At 40.1% G+C, this 20,569-nt stretch overlaps 1 protein-coding gene across 28 annotated transcripts in view; it reads right to left on the bottom strand.

Moving 5' to 3' along the window:
- Nucleotides 1–18: 18 nt before the first annotated feature.
- LOC135615838 (uncharacterized) overlaps nucleotides 19–20,569 on the bottom strand; it is a 21,326-nt gene continuing 775 nt past the window's right edge. For 2 of the 28 annotated variants that reach the window (XM_065115175.1, XM_065116226.1), the window contains exons 3-7: nucleotides 19,929–20,237; nucleotides 19,638–19,769; nucleotides 13,779–14,035; nucleotides 2,743–2,888; nucleotides 1,597–2,635 (exon numbers count right to left, since the gene is read on the bottom strand). In XM_065115175.1, the coding sequence (XP_064971247.1) occupies nucleotides 13,832–14,035; nucleotides 19,638–19,769; nucleotides 19,929–20,237 (645 nt within the window). In that variant the 3' untranslated portion in view covers nucleotides 1,597–2,635; nucleotides 2,743–2,888; nucleotides 13,779–13,831. The other 26 variants (XM_065118048.1, XM_065130013.1, XM_065119805.1 and 23 more) reach the window with 26 other exon arrangements.

Raw genomic sequence — 20,569 nt, 5'->3', positions numbered from 1 at the left:
CATCTCAACACATGATAAAATCGGTAGAAACAAAATTATGATATAAGAAGATAATAAATAACGCAAGTAGGCAATCAATCATACTTTTGATACTCCTTGCCAAGGAAGGATAGTTAGGGGCCCATCCAACCATGGTTCAGATCTCCCAGAGAGTTTTTTTCCGTGTCCTTGATGCTCATCAAAATTCTAGGGACTAATGGCTTCACCTTTCGAATCATCCAACTCCTCAGGGCCCATCGACTTCACCTTCAAAATTCGAGGGACTATTTGAGGTTCACTCTGGACGCCACCTGTTTCCTCCTGCTTCAGCAACAGATTCCGATAAAGCAAAATAAAATCCAGGGTGATCAAGCAGATTATCTCTAGAGAGAAATGTTCCAGGAATACCTCCATTTTACCAACGCCATCCTGCAATGTATTCGCCTGATCACCATCTGTCTCTCCGTTGGAAGTTGGCCTTGCCCTAGTTTGGAGCTGCTTAATTACTTGCATAACGTGTGTACGATCTGCCAAATAACTAATTATCAGGATTAAGCCTATCAAATTGCACATGCATTTTCAGTCATCTCTTTTCCAACAACAGCATCAATTTATCTTTAATTCTAGAGCTAAAATACCACAAATATGAAAGAGGGGGAATTTAGATGTCAAGGTTAACGATGAATACTTTCAATGAAAGAAAAAAAAAGAAGTATAATAATGTGAGACTTATGATCACATCTCAACGGTATCTTACATAATGTGTGGGCTATCTTCAAACGACTGCCATGAACCCCCACCACTAGGGTACAGTTTTGGATGGTCAGGATGCACTGGAAAATACAACACAGTGATTTAAAACCCAGGTAAACTGATTATTTTATTATGAAGGTGAAAAATCTAGGGCAAGAGGCTCTCACTAATATCTATATCACAAAGGAAGGATCTTACCATTGTGCTGAAGTAAAAAAAGTAGAAGAAAAGTAGAAGACATTATGTTGCAGATGCTGCACCTCAAATATTTACAAGTATTTAGTTCTGTTATTCCATTCTACATCTGTTTTCCAGAGGAAGGACCCCAAGACAATTGGACAAGCCAGTACTGGTTGGGTGTTTATCGGTTTAACCACAAGCCAACACACAGACAAGCAACTTCACTGAATTGAAATTCATACCAGGCTACTACCCAGTATTTTACTGGTTTTGTTGATCCTCATTTGACAAATAGAATTTATACTCATTCAGATAAGTACAATAGATTGCTTCACTCAGTCTAACATTTTATAGTATCAAAGAAATCTGTCATCATAGCAAAACCAGATGTTAAATAAAACATCAGGTGATAGATCAAGCTAAGAGAATTTGAGTGAGACTAGCAAAAAGTCAGTGACATACTAAGAGAATTTAAAAAATTGGGAGCAGAAAAAATCAACTTCATACCTTTGGAAGGATGAAGTAAAGCATCATGGACTTGCAAAGGATGTCTGCGTTCTTCAATTTTGAATTTTAGTTTCACTTAATGTCGGGTGTGATTTAGGGAACAGCTGCTGTATCATTGCAAAATCTGTTCCAAATTGGTGAATAGCCTACACATATTCAATCAGCACACAAAGAAAATTCAATCAGAAACACTTCATAGGCAATGCAAATTACAAACAGACTTTACAAGTTCTGAATAGTTACACAACAAAGGGTCAAAATGGTCCATTACAAATCGAAAATCTCTCACTAGTGTCCACATGACAACCTTTATTTACAAGCTTAAAGCGACCACCAACCCAACTAAAATGAGACTATTAAGCCTTCGGCCGTCCCTGTACATGCTGTACAAAGCATGAACATACCAAAAGATACGGACATATATATGCATTACATAAAATATCCTGTTTCGAAGTTTGTCCGTGACATTCTCCCCCACTTATTCCTTCGACGTCTTCGTCGAAGCCTTTGTGAACACTGCAACTCCTCGTCTTTGCTGAGTCTTCAATCTTCTGCTCCAGCTGCAATGCGTCTCTTGGCTCTCAGCTGCTCTCCGCTGCTGTTTTTGAGTAGTCGAACATTTGATCCGCCATGCTACTTCAACTCAATAATGACTCTGACTCTAGTGTGGGGTTGGCTGAGTTGTGTTGATCCTTGTTGATTCCTACGGATCCTCCAGATGAAGGAAAAGACAATCCTTACAATGTGCTAGTCTCTCAAATGCCTCATGCTACTTAAAATGAGTGGATACTTGTTATTTCTATCCTGAAATTGAGTATCTCAATTAAATTTCCAACAATTGTCTGGCACACTAAAAGCAGCGTAACCACCTTTCACGTGGAAAGTAACTCCAGAGGCAAAAATTTGCTACCGTGACGAAGAAGAGCGACTGATTTCTTTCAAGTTACGAATATCCCCCCATCACAAAACACATCTCAACACATGATAAAATCGATAGAAACAAAATTATGATATAAGAAGATAATAAATAACACAAGTAGGCAATCAATCATACTTTTGATACTCCTTGCCAAGGCAGGATAGTTAGGGGCCCATCCAACCATGGTTCAGATCTCCCAGAGAGTTTTTTTCCGTGTCCTTGATGCCCATCAAAATTCTAGGGACTAATGGCTTCACCTTTCGAATCATCCAACTCCTCAGGGCCCATCGACTTCACCTTCAAAATTCGAGTGAGACTAAGAGAATTTGAGTGAGACTAGCAAAAAGTCAGTGACATACTAAGAGAATTTAAAAAATTGGGAGCAGAAAAAATCAATTTCATACCTTTGGAAGGATGAAGTAAAGTATCATGGACTTGCAAAGGATGTCTGCGTTCTTCAATTTTGAATTTTAGTTTCACTTAATGTCGGGTGTGATTTAGGGAACAGCTGCTGTATCATTGCAAAATCAGTTCCAAATTGGTGAATAGCCTACACATATTCAATCAGCACACAAAGAAAATTCAATCAGAAACACCTAATAAAATTAAAGAATACCACCAATAGTTCAGCAGAAAATTAAAGAACTACCCAATCAATTTTCCTGCCATTCTTGCACAAAAGATCAATAATGAGGAACATCAAGCAAACTTTACATAGACCAAATTACCCTCACTGTGGGCACTGAATTCACCGGTCTTGTAGATCAAGTACTTAGGACCGGATATTCAGTACTCGTATAGAGGAAACAGTAAATAGAAAATGACTTCTGAGTTCTTATAATTCACATCTTTATTTTTTGAAATTTTTATATTTTTGATTCTAGGAAAATATTCTGACATACCCATGTCAAATAGTTGAATATCTGTTTAATTCCCCTCAAATGTTTTTAAAATATCACGAACATCCTCAAGGTAAAATTCTTTAATTTAACAAATAAAAAATAACATGTGTAATGACTATTCTACCCACTATCAACCTCCTTGTTCCTTGGTCCAGCACTCCTACGTCGACTCGAAGCCACCCCCAAACGAAGTGACGTAGTCTAAACTATTAAAATATATAATATAATTAATAAATATAATTATTTAAATAAGAATTTGATATTAAATTAAATAAGAGAAGAATTCTGTAAAAAGGGATAAAAAATATCACCCAATAAAACCGACAACGCAAAGTCGGAACAGAAGCAGTAGTGAGAAACAACAGCAATAGATGATTAGTCTAAGACAACCGTGACAACACTACGAACGACGACAGCAGAAGCAACATATAGCAGCAGGCAACGGACAACAGCAATAACAGTGGACACAACGGAAGCAGGAAGAGAAAGACTCGATCGACGACAGAGGAATACTCGGTTTGCCGCATTTGTGGTGGAGGCAACGATAGAAAGCGTTGTGCAGAGGTTTTGAGGTAAGGAACTACGTGCGTTCTATTGAACCGAACCAAACTTAGGAGTCTATTTCGGTTGCCATATATGAAGTGAGCACTCGCTCAAAGCGCCCGACGCTTCGGCTCGGGTGAGCTTCTAAGCAGCACCTCATTGAAACGTGCTACCTGGTCCTCATATGAGGCGCCAGGGCATCACCACGCCTCGCTCGAGCGACTATTTAAGTCACTAGCTCCAACATGTCACAGACTTAGCTGGTTTTGCTTAAGTCGTGCGATACCCTTTTGTGTCAGTCCGCAAAGGTCAGCCTCCCCGAAGCCTCCCACGGTCACTTAGGACCCACAAAAGAAAGAATGGGTTAGAGAAACCGCCTCATTCGGGATCCACAAGCAAACATTCCAGGAAAGACTTCATAAACAATGCAAATTACAAACAAACTTTACAAGTTCTGAATAATTACACAACAAAGGGTCAAAATAGTCCATTACAAATCGAAAATCTCTCACAAGTGTCCACATGACAACCTTTATTTACAAGCCTAAAGCGACCACCAACCCAACTAAAATGAGACTATTAAGCCTTCGACCGTCCCTGTACATGCTGTACAAAGCATGAACATACCAAAAGACACGGACATACATATGCATTACATAAAATATCATGTTTCGAAGTTTGTCCGTGACATTCTCCCCCACTTATTCCTTCGACGTCCTCGTCGAAGCCTTTGTGAACACTGCAACTCCTCGCTTTTGCTGAGTCTTCAATCTTCTGCTCCAGCTGCAGTGCGCCTCTTGGCTCTCAACTGCTCTCCGCTGCTGTTTTTGAGTAGTCGAACATTTGATCCACCATGCTACTTCAACTCAATAATGACTCTGACTCTGGTGTGGGGTTGGCTGAGTTGTGTTGATCCTTGTTGATTCCTACGGATCCTCCAGATGAAGGAAAAGACAATCCTTACAATATGCTAGTCTCTCAAATGCCTCATGCTACTTGAACTGAGTGGATGCTTGTTAGAGCTGTAACGAGCATCATCTCGTAAACTTATGAAGTTTTGGGTCATTTCTCCACAAAATTTGTCCATTGACTCTTCTTTCACTTAGTTGTCACTTCCAAGTAGGTTCGCATCATTTCCGCTTTCGATTGGCATTTCGTTGGGAAATGAAACGGACAATCTACTCTCAGTAGCACTGATCACCGTTAGTGAGGATTTGACAACTATTGTCTTCCATTATCTTCGAAGGGTCTTTGAACTTGTGCAAAGCTCCTCTGCTGGATAGATAAGAGAATTAGGGTACTCGGTTTTGCCCATTCTCTTAAGGGTTGAGAAGGCAAAGATTACTTGACTTTGCCCGCCTCCTCGAGGTTGTACTCCATGGAGCGAGCTGGTTACTGGCCTTCGCCTGCTCTTTGCTCACACTTCTGAAGCACTTGAAGTGTTTGCACTCCTTACGTTGAGTTAGCTACTGTGATTCACCTTCTCAATGCCATCGAACTTCTAGAAGGCAAGAAGTTTTCACCCCAACTTGGAGTAATTCTCTAATTGATTTGGTCGCCTCTAGGATTGTACCGTCTTCTCCATCAACCCTGCACTTTTGCCTGACCCGAAGTCCTTCACTTTCGGTTATTTTGATGAGAAACTCGTTGACACCGGTCTTACGAAGTTCCTTCGCCTCTGCCCTTCAGCCTTATCTCGATACTTGGAGTTTGCCTCTGCATGCTTCGCCTCCTCGGCCCCTTTCACGACCAAGCGTTCTCCCTCCATGAGAGCAAGGGATTAATGACTTTCGCGGAAGTCTCGACTCTGCGGTACCATGGCGCTGTCATGCTCATGGCCCTACTATCCGTCGCCTCGCATCTGCATCCCTTTTTGTCACAATCAGTAGATGTCTCTGTGGCACTCCATTGAGTCCACCTCCATTCTAACTGATGCTTGATTTTGGGTAGCTAAGTCCCTCTGGACGTATCGTCGCTTCCTCGCCCCTTTCGACCCCCCTACTTCAATACCTCTGTGTTCTCCAAGCAGCTCCCTTTTGATCGATAGAAAGACAGACTGCAACTCCCATGCATGGCCTCTGCTATCGCATTATAGGGTTTGCACCAATTTTGTTCTCCTTAGCTTCCTTGGTAGCAATGTTCGCTTACTCGACCTTGTCCTCTGACTTGCCGGGCTCCCTTAAGCGAATATGGGCTCTGGAGCAATCCAACTCTCCAACTGCTTCGATCATACCTTTGCATGATCAAGTCAATCCCATGGGACTCACTAGTACTTGCATTCGAACTTTTCCCTTGGTGGAACACATCCCTCATATGCTGATGACCAAGGCTTTTATCCGATGCAAAATTCGATGCACGCACGGAAGACCCGCCTCGGCGATAGCATGGTCTTCACTCCTTGAATCCATAGCCCTTCTTGCCGTCATGTTGTTCATGAGACTATATCGTGTGTATCACATTGCCACAAACTGTTCCACCACGATCCGCTGCACCATGTCGCCTCCTGGTGACATCTCCATTGCATTCTGATCCTTGTGGGATGAACTTGAATTGTGATCACTCCATGTGTGGCCTCTGCCAATACATCGCAGGGTCTCTTTCACATTCGATTTTGTTCGCTCCTTTGGCAATCGACCTTCATCCACCCACTCATGGGTCACACCTAGATGAAGCATCGCTCTAGGACAGTCCGTCGCCTAGTAGCTCCCGAAGTCCCCCGACTTCGCTGCAATTAGTGCACCATTGTTTGGATCCTGGGCCTCTGCCCCTACCAGCACAATCTTCGCTACGTACTGCTTCCTTCATGGCAACTTGAATGACAACACTGTGGCATATTCTTCAAGAGTACCTGTCTCCGCGTCCTCTTGCCCCGTGCCAAGGCCTTTTGAACCTAACTTCGCCTCCGCAAGTTGAGTCGCCTTAGTTCCTCCATCAAATGCTTCTCCGAGATAAGATGCATGTGCCCAGAAGCTCCCTTAGTCTTTGGCACCATACAAGATGAGTCTGCTCCGTCAGAAAGAAGGACCCATGGAACAACATGATCCTGCTCTTTCCTCTGCAAGAGTTCATGCCTTGACCTTTGTCCAAGGAAAGCATTGTGCCTCCGCTCCATGTTCTATCTTCTATGCTGGCTCCCTTAATGCGGCTTGGATACTTCACCAAATTACACCCAAGTTGCTCTGCTCCTCGTTTTTGCATTGAGTTGATGGTGGCTCTCGCGCCCACCATTCCACAGGTCAGCCCTCCCTTGAGTCCGATCTCCATATCGACTCTAGTATGCCTTCATTTGTGTTGCTTTGGGTCGCTCCCCCACTTGATCTCGCAATGCATCCACCAATGCATTCTCTCAAGCGAGATCATACGACGACTCCTCGCCGCTTGCTCGGTCCATTGAGCTTCGTAGAGTTGTTTGTTGACGTACTTCTCAACATGTGTGGTCTGTCCCACATGATTCTCCCTCTGGCGAGCCGGGACTTATCCCTCCTGGATAACTGTCCCGTTGGAGCAACATCTCTCTTTGTTTCGGAGACCACCATCCCCTTAGACTACTCCGATTTGCTGAATAAACTGTGCATTGTTCTGCCTCCTGTAAACGCACTTGTTAGATTGCGACTCCACGTCAATACAACTCCCGCTACACTATTCAAGGCCTAGCAAGATGCTGAACTAGTTGCATACTTCGGCCTCCTACGGACATATCCTTCACATGCTGAAGAGAAAGTTTCCATGCTCCATGGCGCCGAGTTTCGGTCGCCTTGGGATGGCCGCGAACATTCCATCGTCCGCATACAAGCCGATGCATGAGTACCAAATTCTTCGAGTTAGCAATTCCCCTCACCTCTGTGAGCTTTGCACAACTCTTTCGATCACTGAGCAACTCATTCCACCTTGCATGGTCTCATCTTTTACCAAGCGCCTCGCTTGCCTTGAGCACCATCAAGTATAGTTGTAAACGTTGAGCCGTAGCTCAAACTCAGCCATCCCACCCTTTGCGCGCTCCACATTCTTCCAAGCTTGCCTATTCTCGTGGTGCCTCTTGCGCGAAGGGTTGGCCATTCCTCTGAATGCCAATCTCAGATGCCCGCTCCTCCGAGCGACTCTTTTCCCTATATCTCTATGCCCGTTTTCTCCCAAACGGTCGCACGTGCGCTGACTGTCCTCAACACAGCCCCGCTAGGTCCCCCACGTTTGCATGCTAAGTGTTTCTATGAGTGCTTGTCCCGCTCTGATACCATCTGTCACGGACTTGGCTGGTTTTGCCTAAATCGTGTGGCACCCTTACGTGTTCGTCCACAAAGGTCAGCCTGCCCGAAGCCTCCCACGGTCACTTAGGACCCACAAAAGAGAGAATGGGTTAGAGAAAACGCCTTATTCGAGATCCACAAGCAAACATTCCAGGAAACACTTCATAGACAATGTAAATTACAAACAGACTTTATAAGCTTTGAATAGTTGCACAACAAAGGGTCAAAATGGTCTATTACAGATCAAAAATCTCTCACAAGTGTCCACATGACACAACCTTTATTTACAAGCCTAAAGCGGCCAGCAACCCAAATAAAATGGGACTATTAAGCCTTCGGCCATCCCTTTACATGCTGTACAAAGCATGAACATACCAAAAGACACGAACATGCAGAAACATTACGTCAAACATCCTGTTTCGAAGTTTGTCCGTGACAAATAGGCAACTTCCCAACTAAAACGATACAAGACATTTGAGATACTAGTGCATAACAAGGTATTTCCCTTCATCTTTTCAACCCGATCGACCCCACACCAAGTCAAAGTCATTAGCAAGTTGAAGCAACATGGTCGATTAAAGTTCGACTACTTAACTACAGTAGCAGAGAGCAACAAAGAGCCCAAAGGCGCATTACAACTGGAGCAGATAAAGATTCAATAAAGGTGAGAAGATGCAACGTCCGCAAAGACTTCGACGAGGACATTGAAGGAATAAGTGGGGAAGAATGTCACAGACAAATATGTGAATGGGATATTCGATGTAATGCATATGTATATTCGTCTCTTAGTTTTGTTCAAGCTTTACATATCATATAAAGGGTTTGCAATAGGCTTGATAGCCTATTTTTTGGTTGACTTTTGTGACTATTTCAGGCTTGTAAGCGCATATTGTATGCAATTGACGCGCAAAGGCAAAACAGCCTAAAAACAAGCCATCCAAGCAATTATTTTGGGAGTTTCTAGCTTTGCCGAGTGGTGCGGAGCGTTAGCAAACACAACACTGAGGAGTGTCACATGGCTGGATGGGCTCTTGGGGTAGTGTTTAGGGTTAGTTCGCTATCTTGTTCCACAGTAGTATCATGTGGACACTTGTGGCGAATTTTGGTCACGGCGGACCACCTTGGACCCTTTGTCATGCGGTCGTTCTGAGCTTTTGAAGTCTATGTTTATAACTTTCATTGCCTATCAAGTGTTTGTAAAATGATTGCTTGTTGGATCTTGAATTAAATGCTTCCTCTAACCTATCTTTTCCTTTGCAGGTCATTACAAGACCATAAAAGGTTTTGAGGAGGCTGACCTTTTGTGGATGGACATGCAAGGGTGTCGTACAACTTAAGACAAAACCAGCTAAGTTTGTGACAATGCAGCAAGACATTTGGAAATAAAAGGAAACACAAGTGCTCAAAAACCTTCAAAATTATTTTCACTCTTTACTAATGATGGATACATCTACTTTTAGCCTATTCACCCCCTCATTTATTAAGACTTACAATTCATAGTTCCTTTAAAGAAAGTCCTACCCTAACTGAAATAAAAAGAGTCACCTTTTTAATCTCTAGGCTAATTTATTCTCAAGTAATACATTTTCCAACTCAAATTGTACTTTGATATAAAGGTCTGACCTTTGATATAAAGAAGAATTCGCCAATTTGATCGGCAGATGAGAGGAACAAAACAATGATCAACCTAGGAATGCATTAAACACAAGCCTAACCTTGATATGGAGGATGATTGGCCAATTTGACTAGCGGATGAGAGGAACAAATGAATAATAACAAAAAAGAGAGGAAAAGAAGGAAAGAGGATAGAAATAAAGACAGAGGGGAGGAAGAAAGCATAGAGGGAAGAGGAAAAGCTAGCCAATGGGGTCACCAAAAGCTACGATCTTGCATGTTGCGCTTAAATAGACGATATGAAGCTATGCGTTAAAGAGAACATATGTTAGAGCTTATTACAAATTAGCCCCTACAGAGTTGTGAAATTAGTTCCTTAACTATGTTCTCTCTACTTATGAACTTCATAGATATATCAAGGTCGCAAAATTTTCATTTTGCCTAGTTTTTCTTATATTTTATATTTTGATATCTTTATTTTTTGAAAAAGCAAAACACAAATTGCATTCTGTAAGCTTTACACTATATAATAACTGTAGTAATTGAAGCAGCCATATTTTATCTTTTACATGCTGCAGTACATGCCATTAGCATGGAGGTCTTATGCCATGCCAACACAGTATGCATGCCAGTGTGCTGAAAGGAGAAACAAATACAAAACCCAAGAAAAAGATAAACAAAGTGCACTTACTGTGCTCCAACAGTATCCAGCATCCTCCAAATTTCAAAAGACATGCTAACTATGGCAGAGCCACTGAGGCATAAAGAAGCATGCAGTCATGTATTTCAGCCATGGAAAGGGTTCAATGGGTAATAAACTCTCCATTTGGATGGCAGAATGCTATAATCAGAACAGATTGCTTGGTCCATAATGAAATGAGATGAGAATCTAGGAAGTACACAAGAAGAATATAAGAGTTGAATAAAATAAAATCAGAAAAACAAAGGCCACAGGTTAGAGAAATGCCAGCCAACTGGGTGAAATTTTGAGCTGGTCCATCGCTAGCAAGTTCAAAGAAACATATTTTGATTAAATCATGGAATTTAGATATGGAATTTATGAAGAACTTCTTAGAAGATGATGGATAATGAGATGGACATTAACCTATATATGTTTAAAAAGATATGTCCATCCAATATGGATGTTACTAACCTTTTCCATAAAAATTTCATTTCCATCTTGTGTTTTCATGGTGTTTGTATCACAGCCCTTCTCATCAATAACTACTATGCTAATATTCAAATGTTTTCCTTTTTCACTACAAACCAGCCCCTATGATAAACATCTGTTTGTCAAAAGCAAATATACATGAACATTACTTTTTGATGTTTAAAGCAACTGAAACTATAATAATAAAAAATATACTATGCTTATCTTTAACAAAATAGGATCCTCAACTGAGTGAAAAAACATATAACTGTCCCTTTTCCTCTCTTCCTTCTCTTTTGCACTCACCTTTGCTTTTTCTTCACTAGCATCAACATGCCCCCTAGTATTTTCCCCTCTTCATCCATATCTCAACCTCTCCCGTGTAGGTTTGTTCTCATGCTCTTTTGTTGCATAGTGAGAGGCTCCTTGTGGTAATCCATGGGTGTCAGATAGTGCACAACTATACATGAGGTTCAATACAGTGTTTGTCATGTGTAACTTAACTTAATTTTCCATATAGTTACTATCATAAACTTTGAACTGGTGCATAAGTCCTATAGATACATCCTTTTTAAGTATATAAAATTTCATCAGAAAATACACAAAAAATTTATGCATTTAGTACAGATCATAGACACGTGTACAACCATTCTGACTTGAAAATCCATGAGCAAGTGCAGGTGTTTCGCAGCCTAAAAAGAGAGAATCCTAAAAACCACAAAGAGATATGCCCCAAACAACCAAGGAGAAAAACCACAAAGGTATGTGCCACTCATGCACATGAATAAACAATCACAAAGACTAATATACCGCAGTACTATTACAAGCTCTGATTAGAGCTCCAAGTATGCCCCACTGCATATCTTCAAACATAAATTCAAAGGTAAATCTAAGCAAGTTAATTTGTGGCACAATCTCAGGGAAGGCTCCTACTACAATGACATGTTAAAGGCCAAGTCAAAAGCACTTTTCTAAATGTTTTTCACTTCTCTACTTGCCACCACTCATTATTTTAAGGAGGCCCTTCATCCATCATTATCAAAGCCATTAGATTCAATAACTAATTTACTTCGTCTTTCAAAGTATCTTCCTCCCACTATCATGTTTCTAGCAACAATACTTCTATAAGTTCCTACCTTTCAAAGTATTTAGATTAAGAAAATATGATTTGCTGGATAAGAGAATTTTCAAAAGTTTTCTGCCTGCTTTTGAACCTTTATGTTGCAACGTATTGTCTGCATTTACATATCACTCGAGCCTAATTGATTACAGACCTCATATATCAGACAACAATATGCTTATTCACTGTCCATTTTTATAATTGTCAAATTGATATATATATTAGCTTTCATTTATTCCTTGACAATTAAAAACCGTCTATAATACAGCCAGAAAAAGATTCACTGGCCAGGAAGGGTTTCAAAATACATAGTGCTACTGATTTAAAAGAGAATAGGAGAGTTTGCTTATATGCTCTAGATGTCCAAGATCTGCACCATGAGATCCCAATATATATATTATCTAAAAACCCACAAAATGAAACATTCTATTTTGCAACCCTGTAAGACATTTTTCATACCTCTGACCTGAGAATAATTTACTCATTGCCGCCGTTTCTTTACTCTGTATAATAACATTCAAAATAACATCAAAATACAACAATACCAATCAGAAGTGATGACATTCAAGCAGCCAAGAAAGACATACTCCTATCTGCTCCTTAGCCTCTGCAAGCATTATTAGGCCTCTTATGCTAATCTGTCTCGGGTCAATCTCATCTTCAGGTGTTTGCAGTAAAACTTTTTTCACTAAACAATTAAAAGATAATGAATTATCAACTAAAGTTCATTCAGTTTCTTCCAACAGGTGCAGCATGAGTTTATAATTAGGTATGACTGGAAGTTCATTTACCTTGCCTTCTCCTTCGCCTTGTGGCATGAGGAAACTTCTTTTTAGGTGAATTCTCTACAACAGAATCAGGTTTTTCAAAGGCTTTCTTACGCTTCCGAGTGGGTTTTCCAATTTCATTTGTCTGCCTCTTTGACTTTCTCTTGGTCCTCTTTGGCTTAGGCGTATTTTCATCCCTATGACAATCATCACTTCGGCTGCCATCCATCTGAGAGACATTAAAGTTGTCAATATCACGTTCATCATTGCTTCCAACTTCAATTTGGTCAGTACTGCACTTGGCTATCCTCTTTCTCAGTTTCCTACATGGTTTATGAGCGTCATCATCTTCATCATTTTCTGAAGTAGTCCTTCCTTCATAGATGTGCTGCTTAAGTTTTTGAACATTTTGGGATTGGGACTTGGTATTAATATCCTCCAAACCCTTTGGAAGTCCAATTTCTTCTCTATTATGGAAAAAAAAGGTGACATACCTCTTAAGCTGTGATCAAATAAAAATTACCTTACATAATATATCTAGGATAAGAGATACTACCAACTACCAAGTACCAATTACTTGGTCACTAAGTTTAAATGTCACTGGCAACAACTTAAGGTTAGAAGTCTCAGTAAAATCTGTTTGCACTAAGGCCAAGTCATCAGGGAACAAATGAGTCAATATCAGTGTCCACTGATTTAACAGATGCATGATCCTCTAAGAAGTTTGTCGTTGCAGTTGAAGGATCCTTATCAAAAGAGACAGTGTCAATGGCACTATTGCAAACAGCAGAACCAGTGCTTGTGATGTCTCCTAATCCAAGTCTGGGCATCAGATGAAATTAACCAGCAAATTGAACTCTCTGATTCAACAGAAATGTAAAGAAAAAAAGAGAAAATTCAATACGGACCAGAAAGTAGCAAAATTTGAACAATAATCCCACTTCAAGGAGGATTGCTACATACAAAGTTGTGGCTGACTTGGAAGAAAATTAGTATTTAAAGTTTCAGCCTGAATTCCCTAATGCATCATAATAGCAAACAGAATATCCATAAAACAAGTTCTGCTGATAAAAGACAAGCAGACAAGAATCAAAGTTTACCTCTTCTCCCACCTCTCGGTGATCTAATTGAACACCTTCATTGCAGTCTGAGGTTATGATTGATGAACGCAAAGGATTGTCCACCAGTATATCGATCTTCGCTTGTACAGAAGAAGGGTTCGTTGTCTAAGAAAAGGATCCCATGGGAGGAGGACCTGTAATGGAAGCATCAGGAAGAATAAAAGAAACAGATTTAGCAGCTCCCTTTTTTGGTTGTGAATTGTTTCTAGGTTGGAACTTGCCTGCTTGTCTGACATCTAGAAAGAAAAATAAGTTCATAAAATTTCATCTCAAAGCATTTGTTAAAAGACAAAAGAGAAAAGAATAGAACATGTTGGTAAAAATGAGACTACAATCATATGAAAAATAGGACTATGTCCAAGAAAAAATATGATATTATCCGGTGTCTGCCATACCGGATCATACCGCCCGGTACGGGTGGTACGTACCGGTCCGATAGGCTAGCGGTACGTGAACCGCCCGGTACCGGTCCGTCTGTAGCAGTGCACTATAGCAATGCACTGTTACAGTAGCAGTGCAGTGCACTGTAGGGACCTAAACCCTAAACCCTAAACCCTGTTGCAGTGCACCGTAACATCCCTCATTTTTAAAAATTTTATAAGGGTCTATTTGTAATGTAGGGACCTAAATGTAAATATTAAAAATTGGATATGATTTGTGAAAGATTCATATTAAGTTTTAACAAAAAAACAAATGGTGGACATGTGTCACTTGCTAACCTAAGGAGGGTGCCACCTATGTTTGTTCTAAGGATGACACATAGGACTCTTTCATGTATGCTTGCCACCTTGCAATCCTTATATTAGCCAAATCTAATGCATTAATGGAGAAATTAAAGGAGGAAAACTTAAGAGCTGCAGCCAACGTGGGTTTGAGAGGAGAAGGGAAGAGGAATTGAAGTAGAAGAAGGAGAAGAAGCTTTGTTTTGGCTTGAGATTTTGCATCAATTCCACACCTTTGGGACTCAAATTTATTTAAGGTAAGTGTTCTAACCCCTTCCTACAGAACTTTTGATCTCTGATTTCATCTTAATCCTGAAAATTTTCGAAGATTTTGGCTTCATACATGAAATTTCTTTCGTTTGGGAACAAAACTGTGATTCTAGAATTTTTCGAAGATTTGACCTTTTTGTATTATTCTAGTCATAACTTTCTGTATCGATTTTGGATTCTGACGAAACTACATATATCAAAAAACAGACTCAATGGCTTCTTTTGATATCAAGATTGATAAATTTGGAGTCTATTTGCCAGTCCAAACTGTTATTTCAATTGACCCTATGAAATCTATAAGACAAAGACTATCGATTTTGACCTTTCAGTACTCTGTTGCTTATAACTCTCTGTTGAGAACTTTGATCTATGCAAAATATAATTTATCAGAAACTAGACTCATAGATCTTTCTGTGCATATCTGATTTGAATGATTTGGAGCATTAATGCCTATTGTCATCAGACATAGCTTCTACATGAAGGTAGTCCCAAATCATACCATAAGAAATTCTTATAATATCATAAACTCTGTAATTAATTAGGATAAAACTTATATTCTGCACAACAAATTATCGATCATAAATCCTCAACCACATGTAAGACGAGTATATGCCAAGCCCTAACCCATTAAACTGGCACTATTTTGTACTATTACTGACATATGCAACATTTTGCATCTAGTTAAGGGTGCAGACAAACATTTACAGATATAGTGTCTATCAGTCATCATATGTTGTTGTAAACGTGATAGGGTCCTGGAAGGGGTTAGGAATTCTTACACTATGAATCACCTCATAGTCAACTCCGTCCTTTCCAAGATTCCACTTCAATAATCCGGTACGATGATTACGTTGTCGACAAGTTGATCCAAGTAACTGATGCTTTCATCTTATCACTCTAAGATAGGCATGCTTCTAAACTCTCTTCTCCTAGTTAAAATCAAGGTTATTAAGAGAGTTACAAGTTAAAAGAAAAATAGTAAATATAATTACACATTATCACGTATGAATAAATAATAATGAGAAAAAAATAAGCAGAAAAGAAATAATAATAATAATAAATAATGACACATATGAATAGATAATAATAATTACGCATTATCACATAATATTTACTAAATTATTTATTCAATCGAGCAAAAAAGAAATAAGCAATACTACACTAAACTATTTATTCACCAAAGGAGAAGATTATCTACTAACCCTACTACACTATATAATTTTCCTTTCACCAAAAAACATAGGCAAAAAAAGAAAAGAAAAAGAAAACAAACATATTTTAACAAAATGCAAACATGTGAGAAGTTAATTGATGGTGTCAAGAAGATGGTCAGCAAATCTAATAACTAAAATTCCATCAGAACTCTCCGGAGGAAGACACCGCCGTTGCTTCCGCTGTTTGCCGATGGAGGAAGACAGTCGCTAGCCGAGGAAACGCCTCAGTCGCCGCTAGGGGGAGAGAGAGAGTCGCCGATGGGGAGAAAGAGTCCGTGTTTAGGGCACCGGGGCGCCTGGGGTCACTATATTCATTTGGTTAAAGATCCAAACTAGCTCGACTCAGGTTTGACCAAGTTATAATTGATCAGGATGACGTGTGAGCCGAACATGCCGCAACGAGCCCGTGGGCCACGAGACACGCCGCGTCGGGACATCAAATTTCCTACAAAAAATCATACTATAAAAAAAATTGAGATTTAACCTAATTGAAGCAAGACAAATGAGAAAAAATAAATGATCAACAAATTACTCAATGGATGCGGCTCATAACGGCTCATAATTGGAACATTATAATACATTAATGAAAAATAAGAAAAATATTGAATTTTTTTTTAACGTTTAGGGTTTAGGGTTTAGGATTTTAGGGTTTAGGACGATACGGGACTGTACAGGACGATAACGATTGAAATTTCGATTATTACTACCTGGTATAGGTCGGTAATGGTCGAAATCGATCATTACCAACTATAACATTGCTCCAACGATCAATTTGACCGTTGGAGCCCTTCTCAAGGGTTTTTAAACCCTTACCCGTATTTTAATCTATTTCACTCTCTCATTCTCTTAAACTCTCTCAAACTTATTTTTTCTCGCATTTTTCACTCTCCTAAGCTCAACAAAACAACGATTTATGGATTGATTCAAATTTAGGAGGCTAATTTTGAAGTATTACGAGGAAGAACTTCTTAATCAACAGGTATATATTAAGGATTGAAGTATTATACCATACCGAAGTTTCGACATTTGCTCAGTATGATAAGATACTGCATACCGAGTGGTATACCATTCGGTATAGGTATATATATATGTATATATACATGCATATATATATATATATATATATATATATATACATGCATATATATTCGACGACGTCACCTCTCTATTTCTTAACCACCATCCTATAATTCCATAAACAATATCGTAATCAATCTCCCTCTCCTATTGAATAACAGATATTCTTTAAATGTACTATATTAAACTACCACGTGGAATACCCTAAATATTCACACCTTCAATCAATTCTTAGTCCAAGGGAACATCAACTGAAAGAGAAACAAGACACCTTCAAGACACGCCTTCATAGATACCTGAATAGTCTTGCCATCGTAGTCATCTACCCACTTTCCATCGACAAGCCCCATCCTTAAAAGTTTCCTCAATCGATCAACGACCTCCGACGGCTCCTCGCTCATCTAGCCACAAAAAAAAAAAAAAACACCTAAAAACTTAGATGAAGTCAAGAACCCATCGACAGGACAAGATTAAAGAAATATTGATCAAGAAAGAAACGGACCATGAGAAAATTTGCGCCAAGAAGCTTGATGGAAACCCAACGAAAACCTAGAACTCAGGTCCTTTCAGAAACCAAAACAATAGAAGAATGAAAAAAACAAAAAGAACGAAGAAAGATGGTCAAGAAAGAGAGTGGAACAATATCTGGCGATTTGCGAGGAGAGGGACGAGAGGAGGCAATGTCTTGTTGCATCCAAATTCAGCAACATGAATAATTGGAGCACATGTTACAGATCCAAATTCAGGTAACAAATGATCATTATAGTCAGGGACGTCTTGCTGCATCAGGGATGATCAGAAACAGCTGCAGGAACTACAGCAAACCCCCATAAGGTGCAGTTTTGGCCTTCCCGACAATTAATCACACCTAAGATCACTATAGTCAGCAGCAGCAGTTAATGTTAGTCGATCAGATTTATAATAAAGATCCTGCTCACTTCGCTTACGAAATATTGATGAGGGAATGGACCAATTTTTTCATTCAATGATTAACACGTTCCCTTTTTTTCTTTTATTAACATGTTCCTCTGTTTTGCTAACATGCTCTTCAAGGACTTGCTTCTTGTTGCCAGTGATTTAAAAAGCGCTAGGCGCCAAAAGGCGCCAAGGTCCAAAAACGCCCGAGGCGCTAGGCGCTCGCCCGAGCGAAGCGAGGCGCAAAAATATAAAAATATAAAATATAATTAATAAATATAATTATTTAAAATTTTAAATAAAAATATAAAAATATAAAATATAATTAATAAATATAATTATTTAAAATTTTAAATAAAAATATAAAAATATATAATATAATTAATAAATATAATCACATTAACAGTATAAACCTGCTGACGGAGAAACGAGGAAGCAGCGGCGAGCGGCGGCGAGCGGCAGCGGGAAAGGGAAAGGGAGAGGAAGGCGCGAGCAGCGGGTGGCCTCGAGGGAGGCGTGAGCAGCGGGAAGGCTCGCAGGAGACACGAGCAGCGAGAGGGCTCGTGGGAGGGCTCGCTGGAGGCATGAGCAGCGGGGTGGCTCGAGGGAGGCGCGAGCAGCGGGAAGGCTCGCGGGAGGGCTCGCAGGAGACGCAAGCAGCGAGAGGGTTCGCGGGAGGCGCGAGCAGCGGGAGGGCTCGCAGGAAGCGCGAGCAACGAGAGGGCTCGCGGGAGGCGCGAGCAGCGACAGCGGCAGCGGGAGCAGTGGCAGCGAGCGACGAGATCGCGATCGGGATCGGGATCGAGAGCGGCAGCGGCAGCAGGTTAGTGTTGGGTTAGGGTTAGGGTTGGGGTTATATCGGTTTAGTTGGTTCGATTGAACCAACTAACAACCGAACCAGGACCGAACCAGACCTAAAATTCTGGTTCGGTCGCCTTGGTTTACCCAGGCGCTCGCCCGAAGCGCCCAGCGCCTGGGCTCGGGCGAGCGCCCAGGCGGCGCCTGTTTGAAGCGCGCCGCCTGGGACATTAGCGAGGCGCTCGGGCCTCGCCTCGCCTCGCCCGAGCGCCTAGGCGAGCGCCTTTTGCAATCACTGCTTGTTGCAATCTCATCTAAGTAGGTTACAACAACTTGCTATGGAAGAAACATAAAAAAAAAATAATCCAAAGCAGCTCTTAATAAAATTTTAGCTAATCATGGCATTGATTGAAGGTGTAAGAAAAGTTGAGATATCTTATAGTTATATGGTAAACAGTCAATGACTCCACTAAACATATCATCATAGTTCTATCCATTTACATCAAGACTCCTGTTTAAGCAGGCTGATAAGCTACCTCCTAGGCAACAGAACAAGCATTGTCCTCCAAAAGTAACACATACATGGTAAATTGAAGAGCTTATCGCCAAACCCAGTCCAGGTGAGTACCTGGGCAAGTGCCCACATTGGTGCCCAAGATATCTTTTGAAGCAATGTCTGACAAACTTTGTATAGTTTTAACAATGCAATACATGCCTCTATATGTATCCAACTCAAAAGTGTCAAATTTAAAACAGTTCATATATCAAACAAAACCATCCTAACTTATGTTTCATATTCCACAAAGTCTACACTCTACAGAAACACCTAGGTCTTCTCAAACCTGAGCCTCGAGAGCTTGTGAAAACTTCATAATCAAGTATACAACGTGTGCAAGGACTCGAAAGGTAAGAATTGCCTCTTTCCGGAGATTTGCACTTCCACGGTGTCCTCTTAGTGCCTCAAGTTCAGCAGCCTTTAAGAGAACAAGAGAAATTATTTTGGACATTTATTTACAACAAATAACTAAAGCAAACAGATCCGGAGAGTGACACAGATAAGTAACTGAAATTAGATTACCAAAATAATGCAACAATAAAATAAAAAGAATAAAAACAAAGCATGTACGACTTACTTGGAGAAGAAGTGATAGCCAATGCCCTACTGCAGCTGAAGCATTTTGAGCTTGGAGAAATGCTAGCAAACATTCTAGCGATTCTACGCAATTCCTCGAGAGAGTATTATGATGCACAATAGCACCATCAATAGATTTGGATGTAGGCATGATAACCATTTGCTTGCATGAACAGGAACTAACAGAGCAAGGTTGTAAATTGAGAAGCATCGCCCTAAAGCATCTTATTATTCCTTCACGAAATTCTTCTGATGCCTCAGAATGTGAAAGCATAGCTCCTGTGACAATTTTCTTTAGCACCACAACCATCTGAAACATTACATTTTTATGTTGGTTCAATTCAAATTTTAATGGAACTAACAACACTAACATCAAGTTGCAAAGCTGAAAAAGATTAGTGTGCATAGTTTTGGTGGTCACACCCATTTGGCTCATTCAAATTAAAAAAGATGAAAGCTACATAATGGTCCAATGCAAATTAGCTATAAGAAAAGAATTTTCGAAAGAAATGAATGCCTAATTACTAGATTACAAATTTATAGGGGCATAAATTGCATGAAAACAAAAAAATAAAACAAAAGGACTCTATGTATGCAACTAAGAACAAAAGATGAAAATATAGAAAGATTGTTTCATAGTTT

This window comes from Musa acuminata, chromosome BXJ1-1 (assembly GCF_036884655.1).
Source record: "Musa acuminata AAA Group cultivar baxijiao chromosome BXJ1-1, Cavendish_Baxijiao_AAA, whole genome shotgun sequence".
Classification (NCBI taxonomy): domain Eukaryota; kingdom Viridiplantae; phylum Streptophyta; class Magnoliopsida; order Zingiberales; family Musaceae; genus Musa; species Musa acuminata.
This window is presented reverse-complemented; position numbering and strand designations above follow the sequence as displayed.